The 22,720-nt window shown below is 50.2% G+C and overlaps 3 protein-coding genes across 8 annotated transcripts in view; all 3 read left to right on the forward strand.

Annotated features, from left to right (window-relative positions):
* The window catches only part of Col7a1 (collagen type VII alpha 1 chain), a 32,799-nt gene extending 23,204 nt beyond the window's left edge, over positions 1–9,595 (forward strand). For both annotated transcript variants that reach the window (XM_027933903.2, XM_071615750.1), the window contains 32 exons: positions 35–103; positions 245–280; positions 358–399; positions 573–617; positions 705–749; positions 1,470–1,505; positions 1,589–1,648; positions 1,786–1,893; positions 2,673–2,744; positions 2,877–2,912; positions 3,137–3,196; positions 3,316–3,360; positions 3,593–3,628; positions 3,734–3,769; positions 3,849–3,905; positions 4,022–4,093; positions 4,538–4,609; positions 4,816–4,851; positions 5,155–5,235; positions 5,465–5,518; positions 5,593–5,646; positions 5,740–5,802; positions 6,189–6,251; positions 6,356–6,472; positions 6,771–6,848; positions 6,943–6,996; positions 7,156–7,204; positions 8,081–8,113; positions 8,237–8,326; positions 8,536–8,628; positions 8,719–8,916; positions 9,260–9,595. In XM_027933903.2, the coding sequence (XP_027789704.2) occupies positions 35–103; positions 245–280; positions 358–399; positions 573–617; positions 705–749; positions 1,470–1,505; positions 1,589–1,648; positions 1,786–1,893; positions 2,673–2,744; positions 2,877–2,912; positions 3,137–3,196; positions 3,316–3,360; positions 3,593–3,628; positions 3,734–3,769; positions 3,849–3,905; positions 4,022–4,093; positions 4,538–4,609; positions 4,816–4,851; positions 5,155–5,235; positions 5,465–5,518; positions 5,593–5,646; positions 5,740–5,802; positions 6,189–6,251; positions 6,356–6,472; positions 6,771–6,848; positions 6,943–6,996; positions 7,156–7,204; positions 8,081–8,113; positions 8,237–8,326; positions 8,536–8,628; positions 8,719–8,916; positions 9,260–9,276 (2,007 nt within the window). In that variant the 3' untranslated portion in view covers positions 9,277–9,595. The remainder of the gene's footprint in view (positions 1–34; positions 104–244; positions 281–357; positions 400–572; positions 618–704; positions 750–1,469; positions 1,506–1,588; positions 1,649–1,785; positions 1,894–2,672; positions 2,745–2,876; positions 2,913–3,136; positions 3,197–3,315; positions 3,361–3,592; positions 3,629–3,733; positions 3,770–3,848; positions 3,906–4,021; positions 4,094–4,537; positions 4,610–4,815; positions 4,852–5,154; positions 5,236–5,464; positions 5,519–5,592; positions 5,647–5,739; positions 5,803–6,188; positions 6,252–6,355; positions 6,473–6,770; positions 6,849–6,942; positions 6,997–7,155; positions 7,205–8,080; positions 8,114–8,236; positions 8,327–8,535; positions 8,629–8,718; positions 8,917–9,259) is intronic.
* Positions 9,596–10,499: 904 nt separating this feature from the next.
* On the forward strand, positions 10,500–10,841 carry Ucn2 (urocortin 2). The gene has a single exon (XM_027933589.1). The coding sequence runs from the start codon at positions 10,500–10,502 to the stop codon at positions 10,839–10,841; it is 342 nt and encodes a 113-aa protein (XP_027789390.1).
* Positions 10,842–12,314: 1,473 nt separating this feature from the next.
* The window catches only part of Pfkfb4 (6-phosphofructo-2-kinase/fructose-2,6-biphosphatase 4), a 43,565-nt gene continuing 33,159 nt past the window's right edge, over positions 12,315–22,720 (forward strand). For 2 of the 5 annotated variants that reach the window (XM_027933949.2, XM_071615753.1), the window contains exons 1-3: positions 15,856–16,027; positions 20,774–20,890; positions 21,028–21,124. In XM_027933949.2, coding sequence (XP_027789750.1) covers positions 15,931–16,027; positions 20,774–20,890; positions 21,028–21,124 — 311 coding nt within the window. In that variant the 5' untranslated portion in view covers positions 15,856–15,930. Of the gene's footprint in view, positions 12,379–15,855; positions 16,028–20,574; positions 20,661–20,773; positions 20,891–21,027; positions 21,125–22,720 lie in introns of those variants that run through there. The other 3 variants (XM_027933950.3, XM_071615751.1, XM_071615752.1) reach the window with 3 other exon arrangements.

A 22,720-nucleotide genomic window follows, 5' to 3' on the forward strand; every position in this document is an offset into this window, starting at 1 on the left:
GAGGCTCTGAGTTACCCATACTGCTCTGCCCCAGGGATCGCCAGGTCTGCCTGGCCCTGTTGGACCTAAAGGAGAACCTGGACCCATGGGGACTCCTGGACAGGTGACCTTTGACCCTGACCTCTACCTATTGCACCAACTCCTCTGCTTCACCCCAAGCCTCAGTTTCCACATTCCATTCATGATGGCAGGGTAGGGTTGGGGAGGATGGGTGGCTAGGCAACTCACTGGGTATTCCCCACAGATGGTAGTTGGAGCCCCTGGAGCAAAGGGAGAGAAGGTGAGTGTACTAGGGACTTGGAAGGGAGGACCAAGAGGGGATGCCAAGGAACCCCATTGACACCTCTTCTTCATCAGGGTGCCCCGGGAGGCCTTGCTGGAGACCTGGTGGGTGAACCGGTAAGTGTGGCACCTCTGATAGCAAGGGGTCTTTGACCTATAGTTTATCCACCCTCATGACCCTCAACTTATATAATATGCCCCACATTTGACATCTTGCTTGTGCCTCTTTCCTTGAGTCTCATCTATCTATAACTAATGCCTGAGTTGCTTTCTTATTCTTGTGTCTACAGGGGGCCAAAGGTGATCGAGGACTGCCAGGGCCAAGGGGTGAGAAGGTGAGTGGACCTGGTCTTAGGGTCTGAATGTTGGGCAGGGAGGAATAAGGCTGAGTGGCCCTAGACCTCACCACCACTTCTGTGCAGGGTGAAGCCGGCCGTGCAGGAGAACCTGGAGACCCTGGGGAAGATGTGAGTCTGGGGTCTGGGGTCTGGCAGGTCCAAGCTTGGCTTGAGTATGACTGTGGACATGTGGGATCATTCTTAGGCCAGTGCATATATCTGAATCCCTGGATCTGGCTTGAGGGGCTTGATGACTTCAGGAGCCTGCTTCTTGGGGCACCTTGGGGTCACACACTCTTAGCTTCCATACTCAAACTTCTGAGTTTGTGAGGCTGTCCCAGCTTGGCTTTAGTGTGCTTATTCTTGGTCTTTTATTCCTTACCATGTCTGAGCCCACATGTGTGTGCTCCTATCTGATCTAAGTCTCAGGACATAGCTGAGTTCTTGCCAGCCTTTCCTTGGACCTGTGTTTATAATCCCGTCTCCCACCCCCATCTGTCTGAGTACACATTTGTGGTCACATCTAAGCTTCCTGGGAGTAGACACAGTAGAGTTCCTGTCTGAATTCCACATCTGTGTTCCTTTATGTCTGCATTCGTGTGTGAGCTCCATGTGCCTTTGGTCATGCCTGAACTCCCACGTATCTGTGGTCACATCTGAACTTCAGTTTATGTACTCATGAACCCATGGAAATGTCTGGACTTCTGTAAGCCAAGCCTTAGTTATAATCCTGAGTTTCCGTGGGTTCATGATCATATCTGAGCTCCCCTGGGAATGTTTTTGGCCCATGTCTAAGTTTGGTTTGTATATTCCTACCCTTTCAAGTGCTGTTTACTTTTTTTTTTTCAGGGTCAAAAAGGGGCTCCAGGACTTAAAGGAAACAAGGTATATTTACCCAGAAGGGTCCCTGCTGGGGGTCATGATCCTGAGACCCCATGATCCTGATATGACCTCTCTTTCCCTCAAAGGGTGACCCAGGAATTGGGGTCCAAGGGCTCCCTGGGCCAACTGGTCCTCCAGGTATGAAGGTAAGTCAGTATCCAATCACAGTGGCAGGGACAGTGGGCAAGGTGGCCTCTGGAGGTGGGAGAAAGAAGGAATTCTAGGACTAGTCCCAGAAAGGCGTCCCATATAACCCCTTCTCCATTTGCTCTCTCTCCTTCAGGGAGACCTGGGCCCTCCTGGTGCTCCTGGTGCTCCTGGTGTTGTTGGGTTTCCTGGTCAGACAGGCCCTCGAGGAGAGATGGGCCAGCCAGGCCCCAGTGGAGAGCGGGTGAGTGGCTGAGAACACATGGGAGCTTGATGACTTATTTTTTAAAAATGCTAATTAATTATACATGACAGTGGAATGCATTTGACACATTGTACACAAATGGAGCATAACTTCTCATTCTTCTGGCTGTAATGGTGCTGAGTCACATCAAAAGTATAATCATACATGTATATAGGGTAATAATGTCTGTCTCATTCTACTGTTTTTCCCATCCCTACCACCTCACCCCTCCCTTTACTCCCCTCTGCACAATCCAAAGTTCCTTCATTCTATCCTTCCCCTCCCTGTCACCATGGATCAACATCTGCTTATCAGAAAAAATATTTGGCCTTTGGTTTTTTTGAGATTGGCTTATTTCACTTAGCATGATATTCTCTATTTCCATCCATTTACATGCAAATGCCATAATTTCAATTATTCTTTAAGGCTTAGTAATATTTCATTGTGTATATGTACCACATTTTCTTTATTCATTCATCTGTGGAAGGGCATCTAGGTTGGTTTTATAGGTCAGCTTTGTGAATTGAGCTGCTATAAACATTGATGTTGCTGCATCACTGTAGTATGCTGATTTTAAGTCCTTTGGGTATAAACCTAGGGATTGATACCTGGGTCACATAGTGGTTCCATTCCATGACTTGATGACTTCAAGACTTCTAAATCTAGTGGTGGGTGAGGAGGAGGGAAACCAGACCCTGTCTTAGGGGCTCCTCACTTGAGAAGAAGAGAAAGAAGTTTCTTAAGTTACTTTCTGCCTTTCTTGCCCCATTTTCCTATAGGGTCTGGCAGGCCTCCCAGGAAGAGAAGGTCCCCCAGGCCCCTTGGGACCACCTGGACCACCAGGGTCAGCGGTGAGTAGAAGTGTCCCAATGCCCCATGAGTCTGTCCACATGAGAATTTATAATGGGGACAGACCACACTGCAGGGCTGGGTATGTGTGGGCTTTAAGGACCATAGGACCTTTACCTTATTCTGACCCACAGGGAGTGCCTGGAGCCTCTGGACTGAAAGGAGACAAGGTAGGTGGAATGCTATCTTGGCTTTAGTGTGCTTATTCTTTGTGCCTCTCTCTTTGCCTGTCCCCAAGCTGTCTCACTAGTCCCCTCAAATCCTCATAGCTTATGGTCATCTTCTTTTTCCTGTGCTCTGGTCACCTCCAACCTCCAACCTCCACTAATCTCCCATGGCCCTCTGTCCCCCACTGAGTCCCCTCACTTATCCAGGATATTCTGTTGATCTTCAGGGAGACCCTGGAGCAGGGCTTCCTGGGCCCCGAGGCGAGCGTGGCGAGCCAGGTATCCGGGTATGTATGTCTTCTCATAGCCAGGCCCACTGCCAGAGAGGCAGACAATGACTCCTTCATGACCACTCTTGCCTTGAATTTCCAACCCCTGAGTCAATTAACTTAATGTCACCATCCAGGGTGAAGACGGCCACCCTGGTCAGGAGGGACCTCGAGGACTCATGGTGGGTTCCTTTGGGAAAAGTGCCAGGAGTATGACTTCAGTACCCTGACTGTCCCCTATATGCCCTTGAGATACTCTCTGCAGTCCACCCCAGCCTTCTAATTCTCCTTGTCTGCTCTAGCTCTCTGTTTCCTTCATCCCCCCTCTGTCCCTCTCTCTTTGCCTCTCCCTGAGCTGTCTCCTCACTAGTCCCCTCAAATCTTCATAGCTTATGGTCATCTTCCTTCATGTAGGGGCCCCCAGGCATCCGGGGGGACAGAGGAGAGAAGGTAAGAATGTGGGTAAAATGCCCCTGTGGTGAGTGGGGTGGGGCGTATAATTCAGGACTAAAGGCTCCTCAGCTTGAATGAGATTCACATTCTTTTACCCAATAGGGTGATGCTGGAACTGCAGGGCTAAAGGGTGACAAGGTGAGTGTGGGCATGGGGGATGGGAAGAGCAAGAGATTGGGGTGCTCTTGACTCTGTTGACTACTCTCTGCCTTCTCAGGGTGACTCAGCTGTGATTGTGGGGCCTCCAGGGCCACGGGGTGCCAAGGGGGACATGGTGAGTGAGTCTTATTCATGTGCAGATTGGGTCTTCCTTAGCGTGACAGGGAATCCTGTGGCGATGAAAACTCAAAGGTCTCAAGCTCTGACCCTCATTCCTAATTTCTGACCCAGGGTGAACGAGGGCCTCAGGGCTTAGATGGTGACAAAGGACCTCGGGGAGACAATGGAAACCCTGGTGACAAGGTACAGGGAAGAGGGTGGGTATACTATATGGAGCCCTGAAGGGTATGGGGATTCCATAGTGGGTCTGTGAGTGTAGGAGGGGTCTTTCTGGGGATTAGGGGCAGGGTTTCTGTAGGCTGTAGTGACTTGAGAGAATGGGGATAGAGGGAGGGCTTTAGGGCTTTAATGTAAGAAGTTGGGTAGACTGTGGCTCTATGAAGTTCCTGAAAGCAGGCTCCTTGGGTGTTAGGGTAGTCCAGATGGGATCAAGAGCCTAGCGTAAGAGAGAAAGGCAGGAGTCTGGGGGTCCCAGAGCAATAAATGAGTTGTTGAATCCTGGGTAGAAGGGAGGGAGCTACTGGGGTCAGTGGGAGTGACACTGAGGAACCTGCCCTAACTTGGAGGCGCCAGTCATCCTCCAGCCTGGTATGGTCCTGACTGTTCCTCTCCTGGTCCCTCCCACAGGGCACCAAGGGGGAGCCTGGTGACAAGGGCTCCACTGGGTCAATGGGAGCTCGAGGACTCATAGGACCCAAGGTAAACTCTGCACTAGAGTCAAACACACATTACGCACACCCGTCCCTGGGTGTCTCCTAAGTGTTGTAGGGATCCTCGTTCCCTCGCTGTTGGCCACATGAGTGTTAACACAGATTTCTGGCCTCGGGGGTGCCAACTAGCTGCAACAGATAGGCCAGCATGAAGAATGGTCACATTGAAGGTTTCTCCCATAATGTTTCTTATAGGGTGAGCCTGGTGTTGCAGGGATCCCTGGTGACCCGGTAAGTGCTTCCACTCCCACAGAGACCTCCTGTGGGAACTCCATCTCCATGGTGGTCTCACTCATGTAGCTTTTGACCTTATGGTGACCAATGTCTCAAGATGTCTTCCTGTTGCCCAGGGGACCTGCCTCCATAGTAATCCTCTATGATGGTTTTGCCTGCCCAAAGTGACTCTTCCCCATGCCAAACTTTTCCCTTCCCGTGCTGCTGGCCTCCTCGGTGATTGTTACCTTATGATGTTCCCTGCTGCAACTCTTCACTAATTTCCTTTGACCTCATGTCTACACCTTACCCCCACCCCAGGGAGCCCCAGGAAAGGATGGAGCACCTGGTTTCCGAGGAGACAAAGGAGATACTGGCTTCATGGGCCCCAGGGGCATCAAGGTGGGAAGGGGATCAGGTTTTTTGTTTTGTTCTGTTCTTCTTGTCAGGAAGGCTGGATACTGGAGGGTGAGGAAGCTGGGGTCAGATGTTAGGGTATCCAGGGATGAATGTTGGGTGTTAGGTCAGATGTTGGAATGTCTAAAGTCTGTTGGGGGAGTTAGTTTTAGGGTGAAGAGCTCATATGGTGAAGTACCTGGAAGTTTCTTTCTCACCTGCTTTTTGCCCTTAGGGTGAACGGGGGATGAAGGGAGCCTGTGGCCTTGATGGAGAGAAGGGAGACAAGGTACAGAGGTAAAAGTTAGTGTGGGGACCATGGTATCTGGTACCCAAGACTGACCCCAAACCTGATGCCTGTAGGGAGAAGCTGGTCTTCCTGGCCGTCCAGGGCTGGTAGGACGAAAAGGAGAGATGGTGAGTATGAGGAACACCCAGAATGAGGAGGACCAAGTGGGCCAGGTGGGATACGGCTGGGCCAGGGTCTAAGCTCTGTTTTCTTTTCTCCAGGGGGAGCCTGGTATGCCAGGCCAGTCTGGGGCTCCTGGCAAAGAGGGCCTGATTGGTCCCAAGGTACAGGATCTCTTGAGTGGTCATGATGGGGAGTCAGGATGGGGCAAGGAAAGCTACAATAGGGTGATGAGGGTTTAAGGTCAAGGAAGGTTGTAGAGGGTTCAGGTGTTGGGGGATGGTGTGGGGCTAGTCGTGAGATTTCAGGATGGGCAAGGATCACAGTGGAGAGTTTAGATGAAAAAGTGGAACATGGAGCAGAGGTTCATGTATATCAGGGTGGTGGGTTATAGAGGGGTTGGTGTCATGGGGATCACAGCTGGTAATCACAGATGCTCAGATCATGGAAGGTTGTAAGCATTGAGCCTGGGGACTCATGGGAGTTTGGGGAGGTTCAGGATCTGAGGGAGGTCAAGGCAAAGTGTCTCTTATGTTTCTTCTGTTCCCAGGGTGACCGAGGCTTTGATGGACAGTTAGGACCCAAGGGTGACCAGGGTGAGAAAGGAGAGCGGGTAAGTCAAGGTCAAGATCATGGTAAACTGAGGAGAGCATGCTCTTTGGGAGTGAGTTCATCTTTCAAGATTTTTATTACTGACCCTATCCCATCTCTCTTCAGGGATCCCCAGGAATTGTGGGTTTTCCAGGTCCTAGGGGCAATGATGGTGCTAGTGGTCCCCCAGGGCCACCTGGTGGTGTTGGTCCCAAAGGCCCTGAAGGACTTCAGGGTCAGAAAGTAAGAGTTCTTGACTGAATTCTCTGACTCCTAAGCTCTGAACCTCCCTACCCTTTTGTTTTTGGTATGGGGGAGTGGTGCTAGGGATTGAACCCAGGGCTTCACATATGTTAGGCAAGTACCCTACCACTGAGCTACATTTTTAACCCTCCCTACCTTTCCTACCTCTCGGACTTCTGACTTTGCAACCCATTCCCCAGTCTCCTTGCCCCAACCTCTGAAGCTGTGATCCCAAATTTGCCTGTTTTCTGACCCTTACCAACTCTGGTCTTGCTCACTTGATCCTTGTGTCTGGCAGGGTGAGCGAGGTCCCCCTGGAGAGAGTGTGGTAGGGGCCCCTGGGGCTCCTGGGACCCCTGGTGAGAGAGGAGAGCAGGTAAGTGGGATTTCTAGGCTCGAGGTCAAAGATTGGGGTGACCCTGATGTCCCTGAACCTGAGGTCACAGCCTATTCTTATCTGTTGCACATAGGGGCGGCCAGGGCCCATTGGTCCCCGTGGAGAGAAGGGAGAAGCTGCATTGACAGTAAGTGTGGGTCTATGTGGGCTAGGGCTCTGTCTCCACACCCAACACCCTGAGCCCCTGGACCCTAGGCTCCTGACTCTTTTTGACCCCTGCATTATGTGCCTGATGTCACTTCTGTGATTCATGGGTTCTTCATGGTCCTTGTGGTCTTGTCTCCAGGAGGATGACATTCGGGGCTTTGTGCGTCAGGAGATGAGTCAGCATTGTGGTGAGTGAGCCTAGCCTGGAGTCTCTGGTACCCTGTCCCACTCTGTCCCAGGACACCTAGATAGGGGCTGACAGGTCCCCAATACTTACAGGAGGCAAGTGTCAGAGAGATGAGTTGAGATGGATAGGTATTCAGAAGGGCACACATACTGTAGGACAGGATGCTGACAGAAATTCTCCCAATGATGAGAGATGCGCAGCAGATGTAGATAGCCACAAAGTTGAGGATTTCAGAGTCGCCATGTGTGGAGGGAATAGAGGAGGGAGCAGAGGTGGTCCCACTGGCTCTGACACAAGCCAGGCAGCGATGAATTTGGGAACATCAGAGTGAAGCTCTGCTCTTCCTCTCTTTCTCTTTGTAATTTTTTTTAATATTTATTTTTTTAGTTGTAGTTGGACACAATACCTTTATTTCACTTATTTATTTTTATGTGGTGCTGAGGATTGAACCCAGGGTCTCGCATGTGTGAGGCGAGCGCTCTACCACTGAGCCACAACCCCAGCTCTGTAATTTTTTGATTAATTCTTTTGTTTGTACTTTTTCCTCTTTTTTTTTTTTGCAACTGCATTTATTGTCTATGCCTACCTGTTTCTGTCTCCCTCTATTCTTGCCCTTTGTTGACCTTTTCCCAATTTCTCATTCCTGTCTACTTCTCCTCTATCTTTCTTCCTCTTTCTCCCTCTTTTCACTCTCTCTCTTTGCCTCCTTCTCTCTATCCTTCTACCTATCATTCTCTCTATTGGTCCTTCTATCACTGTCTCTCCTGCTGTTTCTCTGTACATCTCAATCTCCCTCTGTGTGTGTGTTTGTGTGTGTCTTCCCATCTTTCTTTTGTCTCTTTCTCCCTTCATCATTGTCTCTTTCTACCCTTTTCAGCCTGCCAGGGACAGTTTATTGCATCTGGATCACGTGAGTAGTTTTCTGTGCCTAGAACTTTCTTCACCCTAGGTCCTGCCCTGTCTATCACCTGGGGAGTGGCTGGTATGGCCGCTCATGATGACCCCACGTGTCATCACTTGTTCTTTGCTCCAGGACCCCTCCCTAGTTATGCTGCAGACACAGCTGGCACCCAGATGCACAGGCCAGTGCCTGTACTCCGTGTCTCTCATGTAGAAGAGGAAGGTGAGAATGACTGGACCATGGGGCATGTATGGATGGAACATGGACATGTATCTAGGTGCTCATGCATGCAGAGCACATGCCATGCACATAGGGTCCACATGCAGGGCATATGCATGAATACCCTTATGCACACAGGGGGAGATTAGTGCTGCCCACACTACCCCAGGGCCAGCAGCTTCTCCCTCATGGTATATCCCACTGTGCTGTAGACCAAGTGCCCCCTGAAGATGACGAGTTCTCAGAATACTCTGAGTATTCTGTGGAGGAATACCAGGACCTTGAGGTTCCTTGGGATGGTGATGGTGAGAATGAGGGATGTGCCTAGAGGGGTTCAGGTAAGGGCAGGTGGAGCCATTCCCTGCTGGCCTCTCATTGATCCCCATTGACCCCAGACCCCTGCTCCCTACCTCTGGATGAGGGCTCCTGTACTGCCTTCACCCTGCGCTGGTACCATCGGGCTGTGCCAGGCAGGACAAAGGCCTGTCACCCCTTTGTCTATGGTGGCTGTGGAGGGAATGCCAACCGTTTTGGAACTCGTGAAGCCTGTGAGCGCCGCTGCCTGCCCCACGTGATCCAGAGCCAGAAAACAGGTAGAGGCTTAGCCCCACCTCAGCAGGGAACTGGGCCCTGAGGATCAAGGTCATGAGTGAGAAGCTCCCTCAGAGTGGGGGACCTGGGATGGACCCCCCAGATGAAAGAACTGAATACAGAACCTCAACTGTAGAACTCCCATTATGGTCCCTCTCCATGTTCCCTTCTTTAAAGACCTGAGTATGGGTCCTTCTCTGAGTCAGGGCCCCACCTACTGCTAGGCTTCTGGTCCCCACACCACTCCCTATCCCGCCAGAAGATGTTTTGCCATGTTTCTCTGTGGTCTGCATACTGTGTAAGGAGGTCAGGGGCTGAAGACAGTCTCTAACCTGCTCCACCCAGGTGCTGCCCAGAGTTGATGAGCTGCTGTTTAGTGTCCCCTGGAAGAATCTGGATCTCAACAGGTCCTGCTGTCCCTCCCTTTGGTGCTAGAGACCTCTGTGCACATGAGCGTGTGTGTGCATGTCCATTATTTCAGTGACTTGGTCCTGTGGGTCTAGCCTTTGTCCCTATGGACAAACCCCCATTGTGGCTCCTGCCTCCCTGGTGGATGACTCACCATGGGGGGTGGCTATGGGCAGTGAGCGGATGTGACTTGCGTCTGACCCTCCCCTTGACCCAAGCCTGTGATGCCATGGTGCTGATTCTGGGGGGCATTAAAGCTGCTGTTTTAAAATGTCCTTGTTATGACTTCTTGGGGGTGATGTTGTGGGGGGCATATTTTCCCTCGGGGGAGTCAGTATTGCATGAATACAAAGTCCTGCTGCACCGCCATGGTCATTTTCCTGTGACCCTCAGAAAGAAGCAGATAAAGATGTGTCCTTACTGCTTGCTAGGAGGGGATGAGTCATAGGTGGGGGCTGCCTCATGCCAGGAAACACCCACCTCCCACCACAGTGGGCTAGTGGAGATAAATGGGCCCAGAAGTGGAGCAGAGGGTCAGAACATAGGATAGCATCGCCTGATCCCAGCCCCAGCAGCCATAGACATCGCAACTTACCCCAGAGGAAGCTGTCAGTGGTAGGACTGGTGTTGGGTCGGGAGAGGTCTTGGGGGTTGAGTGGTCCTTGGGTTCAAGTTCATGGAGATATATGGACCTGGGAGGGTCTGAGGTCTCCAGCTGCTTCTCTGCCTCAAGGATTCCCATTCCTACTACTTCTTCTTAAATCAGCTGTCTGTTTTTCTGACTCTGAATCTGTTTCCATCATGGTGTCTCTGGATGGTTTCTGTCTCTGTCTTTTCTTCCAGTCTCCTATTTTGCTCTGCCTTCATCTCATTCATCTCCCTTTCCTTCTCCTTTCCCCCCTCTTTTGTGTTTTTGATTTCTCTCATTCCCCTTTTCAATCTTTCTGTCTGGGGGCCCCCCTTCTCTGTTTAGCTCTGTCTTGATTTACTCTAGCTTTCTTCTCATCCCTTTATCTTTGTCTCTGACTGACTTTCTCTCTGTCCCTGGCCTGGCCTCCCTGTCTGTCTCTTTGTCTCTTCCTCTCTCTCTCTCTGCTCTTGCCATCTGTTTCTGTCTTTTAACCATAGTTGACAGAGCCCCTTCCCTGAGCCTGTTTTCTCCTCACAGCCTGACCACATGATGACCAGGTGGGCTCCGCTGGTGCTGATGGTCCTGATGTTGGGCAGAGTCATGGTTGTTTCAGTGACCCCTATCCCAGCCTTCCAGATTCTTCCTCAGAACTATTCCCAGACCACTCCTTTCTCTGTGTCCTTGAAGAGCCCCTCAGCTACTGCCACAAGTCCCTCAGCTGCCTGGAGCTACTCAAGCCCTGTACCCCGCCTTGGACCACGTATCGCCCTCTCACTGGATGTCCCCATTGGCCTCCTACAGATTTTACTGGAGCAGGCCCGGGCCAGGGCTTCCAGGGAGCAGGCTGCAACCAATGCTCGCATCCTGGCTCACATTGGCCGCCGCTAAGCCTGAGAGAGAGAGGGTTATAATGATGGGGTTGGTCTGGATGGAAAAACATAGAGGATGGCAACAGAGCTGGATCATACTACATCTGGGCAGAGTGCACTTGAACACCACTGTAATAGGCCACTGCCAAGTAGTGTCTTATCCCATCTGAGTGTACCACAGTCAGGGGCTCTGGACACCTTGGACATTGTTGTATTGATGTCTTGCCATGCCTGTGTACTCTACAGACTTACAGTATGTTTGGAAAGTTTGAACAGTACCATACAAGGTCACTGCCAAGTACAATATTGCTATGTCTTGGTGCTCCACAGTCACAGGGCATCTGGACATTATTACATGGGGTAACCATCATGTTATATTCAGAAGCCTCAAAACAAGAAACGAATACTGCATCTGAGACCAGTCCATCTAAGGCCTACAGGTTTTTCCCCCTCCTAGGCCACCACACATGGAAGTGCTGGCTGAAGTTTACATACATGTGTTCTGCTTCATGAGGCAGCTTCTATCCCAGATAGATACGACTGTACACAGAAAGTCTGACCATTGTGTCTTACCTTGTGGGTGTCTGTGCACGTGTGGCTGAGTCTCTATGTGCTGCCTTTTACAAACAAAGCTCTGACAGCTGAGTATGTGAGCAAGATGTGTGTGTGGGGGTGTAAGAGAACAGGGAGGAGTGGGTACTTGTCCCTCAAACCTGCATGAAGCACACGTACCACATAACTGGGCATTGTCTTTCACATACCCAGTTTTGATTCTTGGAAACAAAGACTCGGGAGAGGCGGCTTAGTCTGCCAAGCTCCAATCTAACTCTATCCAGTCCTTACTGAATTATCCTGAGCAAAGGTGTTCTGTAAAGCAGAGTGATGCCACCAAGCTTCTTGGGAGCACTGAGTGACATAGTGTACATGAAGGTTGTGGCTGCAAGAGGCACTCAATAAACATCAAGTGATTGAAGGATGGGATGGACAAGAATCACACAGTCATGTGCACCCATGCAGTGACGCAGGAGGGTTGAGTCACACCTAGCTTTTCTGTCCTTTTGTCCACCCTCCTTCACCACCCTCTTTTAACTGATTTGGTCCCTTAGTTTGGAAGTAGGTTTTGCCTATTTCACATCTTCTACTCCATTACTGACCTAGAGCTAGGACTGACTTCCTGGGTGCGAGGACAGGCCTGCCTGAGGATGGGGCAGGCACTCCAGGCAAGGTAGACAACTCCACCGAAAGACAAGGGAAGCTCTTGGGAAGTAAGGGCAGCTCTGACTGGAAAGAGGCAACACTGGCCAGCCAGAGTGTGGCTGCCGGCCTGGATGGGGCCCCCAGTGTCAACCTCACAGTACTAAGCAGCCCTGGCAGGCGGGCCCAGGGCCGCTGGAGAGGCGGGGCTGCTGTACTCTGAGCCTGTCAGAGGGCGGGGTTGCCCTACTCTTCCCAAGCCGCAGGGGGCGGTGGCCCTGGTCAGTTCGGAGACAGGATGGACACAGGCACGTTAGGAGGCAGATCTCTGACCGACCCGGGGCTGGGGAGCAGCGGGCAGGGTAGGCACGGGGCAGTGTGGGGAGTGTGGGGGGAATGGGAAAAGACCTGGGCACAGCGAGGGTGGTACTGGAGGGGATATGAGAGTGTTGGGATTTTCCCCTTGGTTTAGGGGTGCTCTGAGGAGGCATCAGTCTGTCACTGGCCTGGAGGCAGGGAAACACTGTTGCTTTGCAGGGGAGATGGGGCTGGGCCGAGGGGGAGCTATAAATAGTGTCTTCCTTTAGTCCAGGGGGGAGGGACAGCCAGCTGGAGCTGCCTGAGGCCCTCCCACTTTGCCCCTTGCTGGCCTCAAAGGGGTCATATTCTTCTACCTCCCTTTTAAGGGGTCATCCAATTTGGGGAGGACTAGAGGCTCATTTGGGAAGTTTTTCATATGATGTGGCTTTAGCTATTAAACCAGCATTTCTAGGGCAACTACCATGTGCTTGAGCTGGTCCTGAGCTTCTGAAAGCACCTACTGTGTATTCTGTTTTGCTCATGTCTCTCTGGGCCCTTTCTCTGTGCCCTGACTTGTCTCAAATTACTTTGAGCACTTACTGTGTGCCCTGTGCTGGAGTGGAATCAGGAAGTACAGATCAGAGTTCATAAGCTGCTTCTTACATGGTTCTATACCCCCAAGTAAGACCCTCACACTCTGTGTGCTCTGGGCTACTGGGGACAGTCCCTTCTGGAAATGGCTAGAAGAGGCCAGGATTCCTAAGGACCTCCACCCCCCCAGCAATGGCAGCATTAGGTGAGGGAATAAAGAGGAAGGGAGGCAGCAGAGAGCAGCAGGCCCTGCTACAACTTGCCTGTCCCTATATACATGCCTGGGTACAGGGCTTGTTGGTACGTGTGCTTCTGCATGTGCATATGCAAGCTTGTGTGCACTGGCGTGTGAGTCTGTGTGGCATGCATTGAGCCTGCCCCCCATCCTTATGCTGCGAACGGTGGCATATTGGTTCCACCAGAATTCAGCAACAGATAAACAGACTGGAAAGAGTATGAGCCTTGAGAACTATGGGTTGAAGACTTTAGCCACACCCCACGGCTTCTGGCCTGTGACACTGGGAGGGGGTTTGGTGGTCAGTGCAGAGGGGGCACCCTGGGAGCCAACTGGAATCAGGTCAGTTATGTTCATGGTGGGGAGAGGCTGAGCCAGACATGTTCACCTATGAGTACACAGTGATATCCCAGCACACTTCCCATACCTGAGACAGGAAAGCTGGCACACTTTGGGATGCCCTGAGGAAGGAAAAGTCATGAGGACCAGTTATTTTATGGGGTACCTACTGATCCTGGGAGATGCAGAGAGCCAGGAGAGAATTTCAATGAAGTGAACAACCAAGAGCCTGGGTGTGGAGGTTCAGCAATAGTGTAAAGGTGTGGGAGGTGAGGTTTTGAAGGCTGGGAATTGAGCTAAGTTCTTCCTGCATTGTGGACTGGCTCTTGGACAGACCATCAATTTTCTACCTAAGAAATAAGGCCATGGGAGGGGAGATGGTGATTACCTTCAGAGTAGATGTAGACCTTGGCTTTGGGAAGGGCCCTAGACCCTGACATTGACCTCCCAGATGAGTATATGGACATGGGAGGATGTGTCTGGGTCAGCCCAAGGTCAGCTGGGGAAGTGTGGGAGTTTACAGAGCTAAGGTGTTTCCTATGAATCAGGCTCATACTGTCTGGATGTAGAAATAGTCCTAGTTGCTTTGTCTTCCCTGGCTGTTTCCACTCCCTGCTCTCTACTAACATCCAGGAAGGCTACAGAAGAAGACAGAAGGCAGGCCTCAGGAGGTGCTGGGTGTTAGAGGAGACAGTCTCTACAATGAGTGTTGGACAGAATATGGGTGTGTGGCAATGATGTTTCGTTAGCCAGGATTGCCCCAAGATGGCCTTGGCAGTGGCCAGGCGAAAGACAGGAGAGTTGGCTGTGTCAAGAACAGAATGAGTGGCTTTGGGGAACTAGGAAGCAGGTGGATGATCACAAGAGCCCTGGAGGGGAATGGGTGATGGAAAATGCAGCTGGAGAATGAGGAAGGAGGAAATGGTGGACCCTGCTTCAGGCAGGGCATTCCCCAGAGTAGGCAGCTAGAGCTGGTTTCAGGCAAGGTCCAGGTAGGCTTCCAGCATTTAGACCTTCTGAACCTTCATTTCCTTAAGTAGGCAAGATGTTTGTTATCAGTCATCTCAAGTCATGGAAGAAGGTGCAGCATGAACTGACAATGAAGTCAGCTTTGTTCTACATGCCCAGATCTTCTGGCTGAGTACACTGGGCAGAGAACTTCAGTTTGCAGGGACCCTGCTAGGGATGTGATGGTGGACATCACTAGAGGGCAGTGTGATCCAGGTTCAAGCCATATTTGTGAGGGCTAGGGCAGAAAGTGTCCCAAATTTGGACAGGCAGGGTTGGCAATCAGAGGAGGCAGGAGCCTGAAGGGGCTGGGCGGGTGCCAAACACATGAGAGTCAACCAGAAGGTTTCCCGAATTTCTGGATCTCTTCCTTGCCGCCTGCGCATTTGCAAAGACAGGAAGGAGATAAATAATATACTGAATCAGAACACTAATTTGTTTTGGAACAGAATTCTCAGAATGATTTGACACATTTAGTCTACACCACAATCTCTTAAGATTAATGACCAGCGCACCCATTTTCCTGATGAAGAGGAAGAAGCTATTTAAATTATTTTAAAAATGCATAAACTTACGATGAACATTTAATTGGTAAAAATGAAATCCTGGCAAGAGAATTAAGATGTGGCCAGGGTTTAGTGAATCCTCAAATAACTCAGTCACAAGATCCTGCGCATTTGCTCTAGGAGGGCAGGAGTTTAGTTTGTGCTCCCCAATAGCCAAAACCAAGAGAGAAACTCCATCGATCCTGAGATCTGTCATGTGTCTCTGTGCATAGGATAAAGGAGCTCTTCCTGCGGCGAGGAGGAGGTTGGTTTTATGGACCGGGGAGAATCTCAAGGCTCGAGCCAGACCAGGTGGTTCAGCGCAGGACCAGGAGGGCGGGGCAATTAATGGCACGGACAGCGGACCAGGGGTTGGAGTCACGCGGAAGCCGCCAGGCTTGTTCAGATTAACCCGGCCCTGCAGATCATGCAAGCCTCGCTGTATTGCGCGCAAACACTTCCCTCCTAGGGGACTGGAGGTCAAACTCAGCAGGAAGCGGAAGCCCTGCTTGCCGTGAAGGCGGGGCTTAAATTCCCTGGGAGGGGATCAGGGAGACCCACAGAAATCAGCAGAGCGTGATAGGTTCGCGCATCCGGGGCGGGGCCTGCATAATCCGGGCATTGGGCCTGGTGGAAATTGAGCATGCGTATTCTCGGGGCGTGCTTGGTCCAAAAAAAAAAAAAAGGACTGTTGGAGAGGTGGGCATGCGTAGTCGGAGCCTGGTCCTTCTGTTAGGGTGGAGCTTATTCATTTGGGGGCGGGACCCGAGGGAAGACTGAATAGCGTTGTCGCGGCTCGAAGAGGGGCGGAGCCTGAGGGGCGGGACCTCGGGTGGCCCGAGGTGGCCTGGCTGCTGGGTCCTCAGCGGCGCAGTCCGACTAGTCTCGGCCCGGGGATGGCGTCCCCACGGGAACTGACCCAGAACCCACTGAAGAAGATCTGGATGCCGTACAGCAATGGGAGACCTGCTCTGCACGCCTGCCAACGTGGTGGTGAGGGGAGGGAGGTGCACCGGGATAGGTGGATAGAGGGCTTGGGTGGGAGTCTCTCGTGGAGAGGGAACAGGGGACTGGTGGGGAACCGGCACAGGCTATTATAACTGGTGGGAGGAGTCGGGGTTTGTGGGGGAGTTGGGGACGGTTGAAGAGGCGTGACAGTGGTGGGCTGAAGTGTGGTGGAGCAGGGAGTGGGTTCAGGTGTGTGGGGCTATTTCTGCTTGATAGGGTAGGTCTGGCCACCCTATCGGGGAAGGGACTGGCTTCTTTGCTCCCCATTCTGTACCCAGGGCCTTCCGCTAAGGGAGTACTTCGTGGAGAACTGAGCTGTGTGGCACTAGGAGAATCACTTGGCCTCTCTGAGTCCGAATTTTCAAAGGCCTAAGTATGGGCTAGTCCTCCAGAAGGAGAATGGGTGCTCCTTGGCCTTAATACCACGTTTTGGGAGGAGCTTTAGGGAATTACAAAGATGGGTCCATTATGGCATAGTGGTCTTATTGCCTCTATGACAATAAGACCACTATGCCATAATGGACCCATCTTTGTGTCCATGGGATGTAAGCATCCACATGTTTTATAGGTGAATAGTAAAACGCAAGAGAGGAACATCTAGAAGATAAGCTGAAATTTGTGGAATTGCTAAGGGACACCTCTCCTGGAGTCCTGGATCTGCAGCTTTTTGTTACCAAGGAAAAGAAAGATTTGTTTTAGGAGTAACTGAAATATTGTAACAGATTAGCAACTTGGCAAGGATCTCAGAGGACATCTAGTTCAACCGGTGGTGCAGATATGGAAATAGATATTGGGAGATTGTCTGATGTGCCATGGTCTCCCTGAACTCCTGATCTCTGCTTGTGTGTGATAAGGCAGGGAGGGGGATCCTCTGTGCTGATGCTGCCAGGCTAGACTGTGGCCATAGATTTGACAATAATGTGAGCCCTCCAGGAGAGGTTTGTGTGTACTTCTGATCATACTGTGAGTCCTGGTAAGGGGTGGCTGTGGTTTATAAGCTGATCAAGTTCTGATGGGGCCTTGGCCATTCAGGATTCTCATTTTAAGTCATAAGGGGCTATGGCCTCAGCCTGGCCAGCCCTACTTAGACTCTTTTGGAGGTGTGGTGGCTGAAACTCCTCTCTCTTATTCTTCTAACCAGCCTGTTAGGGCTGTGATGCTGACTAGGGGGCAGCTGCTATTATTTAATAAAGGGAAAGGAGTAAGAACCTTGATTTTGGAGGTGGGTATACTCAAGCTATTTACTGGCTGAGCTGTGTGGCCTTGAGCATGGAGCTGACCCTCCAGACTTTGGGATCCTTATCTATGCGAAGTGATAGTCATCATCTTTGATCTATGAAATGGCTGATTGACTGAGGGGTGTCCTTTGCTGCCATCACCTCCACTCACAGTTGGAAATTCTTCCCCTGCTTGATGAAATTCAGAGCCAATCCTGAGGGCCCAGAGGCTCTTACATTCCCCATCATTGGCCTCTTAGCTCAGACCCAGAGGAGCTCTAGGGTGGGGCAGGCAGGGCTAGGGATAAAGAGGGTCCCAGGGATCACAGCAGGAAGAGCAATTTTTCTGATGACTTTTCTCATCCAAAAGGTTGCAAAGTGACAAGATTCTTACTGTTTGAGGACAGGACCAGTGTGTGCAGAGGACAATAGGAGGAGAGAGGACTTTTTGTATAGAGGGCAATAGAAGGAGGGAGAGAGGATTTTTTGTCTTTCTGAATGGGACCACCATGCACTATGTGTGTGTGTGTGTGTGTGTGTGTGTGTATATATATATATATATATATATCTCACATATATATACAATATGTATATAATATATATGTTATAATATATATGTTATAATATACTATGTATATAATATACATATAGTATATATGTATATATATGTGTGTGTGTATATATATATATATATATATACACACATGTATATATATGTGCTCCTGTCTTCCCTAATTTGGCCTAAGGAGGTAGGAGCAGGTACAGTTTCGAAATCTGTTCTAGACATTTGTGGCTCCCCTTTCAGTAGAAGTGCTTCTTGTCCTAGGCTTCTTATCTCCTAGAGCTCCTAGGACCTTCAGCAGATTTACAGGAAAGGCACCAGGGAGGGAAGCTGCTTATGTTCAGTGTTATAGGAAGTGTGTTTTGTTGTCCTGTTTGCTTAGTATCGGGGTCCTTGTGGGCTCAGAATTGCAGTTTTGTCTGCACACCCCAGCTCCTTTAGTCCGTGTGCTGTCTGTTTCAAGAACTGTAGTGTGTTTCCTTTTTATCATGACTGCAGTTTCTCCACTGCTGGAATTTCCCCAGCATTTTGCTGTTGTAAGCAGAGCTGCTATGAATATACTTGAACTTTGGTTTTCTTTGGGTCATTTCTTGTAACTTATCTTGAGGAGCAGAGATGATAGCTAATTTATTGCCTTGTTTTGTACTCTGGCTTGATTTGCTGGCCTGACTGCCCACCTTGCAAATTGATGGGAGAGGGGAAGGTGGATACTGTCACCAAATGATGTGGGAGGAAGTTCATGCCATGAGAAGAGGCCAGGGTCATCTCTGGGAAGACAGAAGATGTGAAGGGGCAGGGGATGTAGAAACACAATCCTGAGGTCATGGGATCTCCCCCACACACACCAAGAAGCAGTGGAAAGAGGTGGCCTAATCATGGATCCCTTCTGATTAGTGGCTGATGGTCTACCCTTGAGAACTATGGCTAGCCTGGCCAAGAATTGTGCAAACAGCACAGGGCCTCAGTCATCTGCTAGCCTGAGGATTCAGGACCTTGCCTAACTTGTATTTCTCTCATTTAGGCCAAAGCTGAGGTTTTTCTGCATGTTTCTTCACTTTTGCTTACTGTTGGTCTGTGGTCCCGTAGGGTTCCTTCCTTCCTTTCCCTGGGGTTTGCAGATTGGGTCACATGGCCTTTTGCACAAAGGCCATGCACAGGAGTGATGAAAAATCCACTGGCAAGCAGGGACCTTTACTTCTCTGTGGGTCCTTCCGGGGACCAGTTTGTTGCCTTCACATCCCAAGTCCCAAGTGCAGTTAGTGTCAAAGTACATCTGAAACAGCCTGGTGTGCTGCTGGGATGAGGTAGATAGCACAGCTTCCTGGAAGTGGTTTGGTTTGTACATGAGTTTAGTGCTGGACTTTGCTGAGGAATTTTCATCCCATTTCATGGTGGGGACACCAAGGCTCAGAGTTGCTGGTGTCAGAATCAAGATAGGAATCTCTGCCTGTCCAATTCCTGATTTCCAAGCTAAGCTAAGAGGCCCCCATGAAGGGGGCCTGGCAGTCTATCTAAGGAGGGTTACTTGTGAAGGCAATTGTAGAACCAAGTGGGCAGACAACGGGCAGTGACAGTTCCCTATATCTGTTCATCAGGCTATCTGCTATGGTTTTACTGGCCCAGGTCCTAAGGATGATGAAAGAGAAGCTCTCTGAGGCTTCTGAGGTGAGATTGAATTTGATCTCATTGAAAGCTGAGTTGGATCATATGAGGCTGGCCGTTCTGTGGCCTTGGTGTCTGTTCTAGCCAACTAAGGCTCAGAGGAGTGGCCCTTCCTTACCTCTAGCTAGCCTTGGCAACTTCTCAGGTTGGCACACTGACCTGTTGGCACATGATATCGTGGTGGACAGACTATCAGAAGGACTGTCCTTGTGGATATTGGTCTGGGATTTTATTTTTAGCCACTGGTGGCCCATCCCTGGTAGACTTCTAGATGCCTCCCTTCTCTTGCCCATATTTCTTAAACACCAACATGGTACCAGGCCTCAAGACCCTGAATGGCTCAGACACTGCAGACCTGCTTCTGCTCCAAGTGATCAGTTTAGAGAGGGTGATGGTGCACCAGGTGGTCATGAAAGTACCACAGAGAAAAGCTTGTTGAGAAAGCAGCTTTTAGTCTAGGCTTTGAAAAGAAATTCACCATAGGGCTGGGATTGTGGCTCAGCGGTAGAGCCCTCACCTAGCATGTGTGAGGCCCTGGGTTCGATCCTCAGCACCACATAAAAATAAATAAATAAAATAAAGATATATTTTAAAAAAAGAAAAGAAAAAGAAATTCACCACAGGGAGGGCAAAACTGTGAGGCTTGTTGAGAGCCACAGTTTAGTCGGAATGACGCCTGGCATTTTGCTAGAGGGAATGGTTGAAAGGTGACCCTGCTCCGGGAATAGGGTGGCTCTGGGATTAGGGCGGATCCTGCTGGGAATAGGGCAGCTCGGGGATTAGGGCGGATCCTGCTGCCTCGGGCGCCAGCCTCGGGCGCCAGAGTTGCTGTTTGAACCTACAAGGCTGTGTGGCGGCTGGGTTATTTTGTGCCCAGACAGACTGCGGCAGAGGCTGTATATGCTGACAGCACCGAATGATTGCTGGGATGGGGGGAACATGAGAATGTTAAGGTATGGATTCCTGGATGAGAGAGGCAGGCACTGAATACCCCTTGGGTCTTTCATGCAGCATGTCTGGTTGAGCTTTATAATTGCTGGTGCACATCAGAATGATAGCTGGTAAAATCCCTGTTGTGTCCACCAGAGCCAAGACAGTCCTGAGGAATAGGGATCTGCCAGCTTGAGACTGAGTGTGGGGTCTTCAGGGAGCTGTCTGATGCCAGGAGGCCTGGAAGGTACAGCTGATGCCAGTCCTGTGTCCTGAAGCTGAGAGACCACAGTCAGAGAAGGAGGGGCACACAGGAGGGGTCCTGGCTGTGTCTGACACTGTGTGCTGCTTTCCTTCCAGTTTGCATGACCAACTGCCCAACGCTCATTGTCATGGTGGGCCTGCCTGCCAGGGGCAAGACCTACATTTCTAAGAAGCTGACCAGATACCTGAACTGGATTGGTGTGCCTACTCGGGGTAAGCCTTCTCGAGGACACTGGGGGATATGTCGGGGAGGGGAAGAAGAAAGAGAAGGCCAGATGGTGGGGAAGGATCCTGGTCAGGAGTTGGTAGGTTTACTGTTCTGTGAAAGCTGAGCCTTTCCTTCCTCTCAGAATTCAACGTTGGCCAGTATCGTCGGGACATGGTCAAGACGTACAAATCTTTTGAGTTTTTTCTCCCGGACAATGAAGAGGGCCTGAAAATCAGGAAGTAAGTACGTTGGGTATGGGGAAGCACTGTTGTTGAGAAGGCCAACAAATTATCACCTACTTGCTGAGAAGTCCTTGTAGCTTCTAGAGCCGAGCAGCTGGTGAATGCCTGAGCTGTTCCTGAGCCCTAGCCTTATTCTGCCTCAATGGCTGTGTTAAAGCCATTCTCTGGACCTCTGAGGATGTGGTGGGTTGGGATGTGATGGATCTAGAAACAAGAGGAAATGGTATATAGTCTCTTGGTGGCTGGCCCATTCCTACCCTGGTGTAAGGATCCTTGGTAAGGGCATCTTGTAAGACTACAGAAGCAGCTTCAGGGAGGGGAGAGATAGGTTAGAAGTGGCTGTGCTGAACGACTACCACCCCAGGCCTTGCTGGTGGTGAGAGGAACCCTAGATGGTACAGAGATGGCCTCAGGGATAGAGCAGGGTGGGGTCTTTCCTCTCTTGCCCCAGAATAAGCACCTTCTGTATATTTAAAGCATGTTTGCCATGTGCTTGGCATGTTCTTGGCATCTGTGGGTCATGCTTGGCTTTGTTTTGAAGTGGCCTGTATGCTTCTGGGTGCGTAGTTCCCACTCCTACTCTTCTTAATGAGATAGAAATGTGCATATGATACCCTCATCCCCATTCAGACTTGAACTAAATAAACACTTTATCCAAGGAACTGAGCATGACTGCTGGTCTGAGGAGCTATGCTGTGCTCTTCTTGGCAGGTGTTATCAGGGTGATCAAGGAGCCCCTTGTCAAGCAAGGTGTAGTGGTACACACCCATAACCCAATGACTCATGAATCTGAGCCAAGAGGATAGCAAGTTTGAGACAAGACCCTGACTCAAAAAATTAAAAAAAAAAAAAAAAGACTGGGAATCTGGGGATGTAGCTTGTTGGTAGAGCACCCTGGATTCATTCCAATCCCCAGTACTATTAAAAAAAAAAAGAAGAAGAAGAAGAAGAAAAAACACCTGAAGCCCCTGTCAGCCTAGGATGACAGAGACTTGCTTTGGGTTTTGGGCTCAGCCATTATGGTAGGGCAGTGAGCAGACATTGCTCAGCTCTAGTGACTTCTCTAAATCAAACAACCTCAAGGTAGAAGTTATGAGGTTGCCCCCACAAACTGGCAAAGTGACGCCATGGTCTGGACACTAGGCTGTTTATGCCTTCTATGGCCACCAGGGGGCAATATCTCTCTACTGTGGGACTTTGAACTTCAGGCCACTTTGTTCCTGCTTTATTAGGGCTGGGCCAGGCTGATTCACCAAAAAGAGGGGTCTGATGTTCAGGTTTTTGTGGCCAACTTGCAGGTAAAATACAAGGCAGGGCCCTCTGGTGATGTGGAGCCAGATAAAAGAAAGAGGACTGATTTTGAGCCTGAAGATCAAACAAATGGGAACTTTACTCTTAGGGTGAAAAAAATGAAAGTATAGATTAAAAAAAAAGTAATTTGTCTATATCTAGACCTTAAAGGAGAAATGGATAAAATAGGAAAGATATTTCTACATGCCAGTCCATATTGCAGCAATGAATAAAAGGGCTGAAATGTTCTGAAAATAGTGAAGTCAATAATCCATTATAGGTAAGGGTTACAAATTCCTGAGG

The sequence above is a fragment of the Marmota flaviventris genome, chromosome 8 (genome assembly GCF_047511675.1).
Source record: "Marmota flaviventris isolate mMarFla1 chromosome 8, mMarFla1.hap1, whole genome shotgun sequence".
Taxonomy (NCBI): domain Eukaryota; kingdom Metazoa; phylum Chordata; class Mammalia; order Rodentia; family Sciuridae; genus Marmota; species Marmota flaviventris.

Bases quoted from the DNA above. Each gene is read 5' to 3' on its own strand.
- Ucn2 (XM_027933589.1), top strand. From the start codon at position 10,500: ATGATGACCAGGTGGGCTCCGCTGGTGCTGATGGTCCTGATGTTGGGC.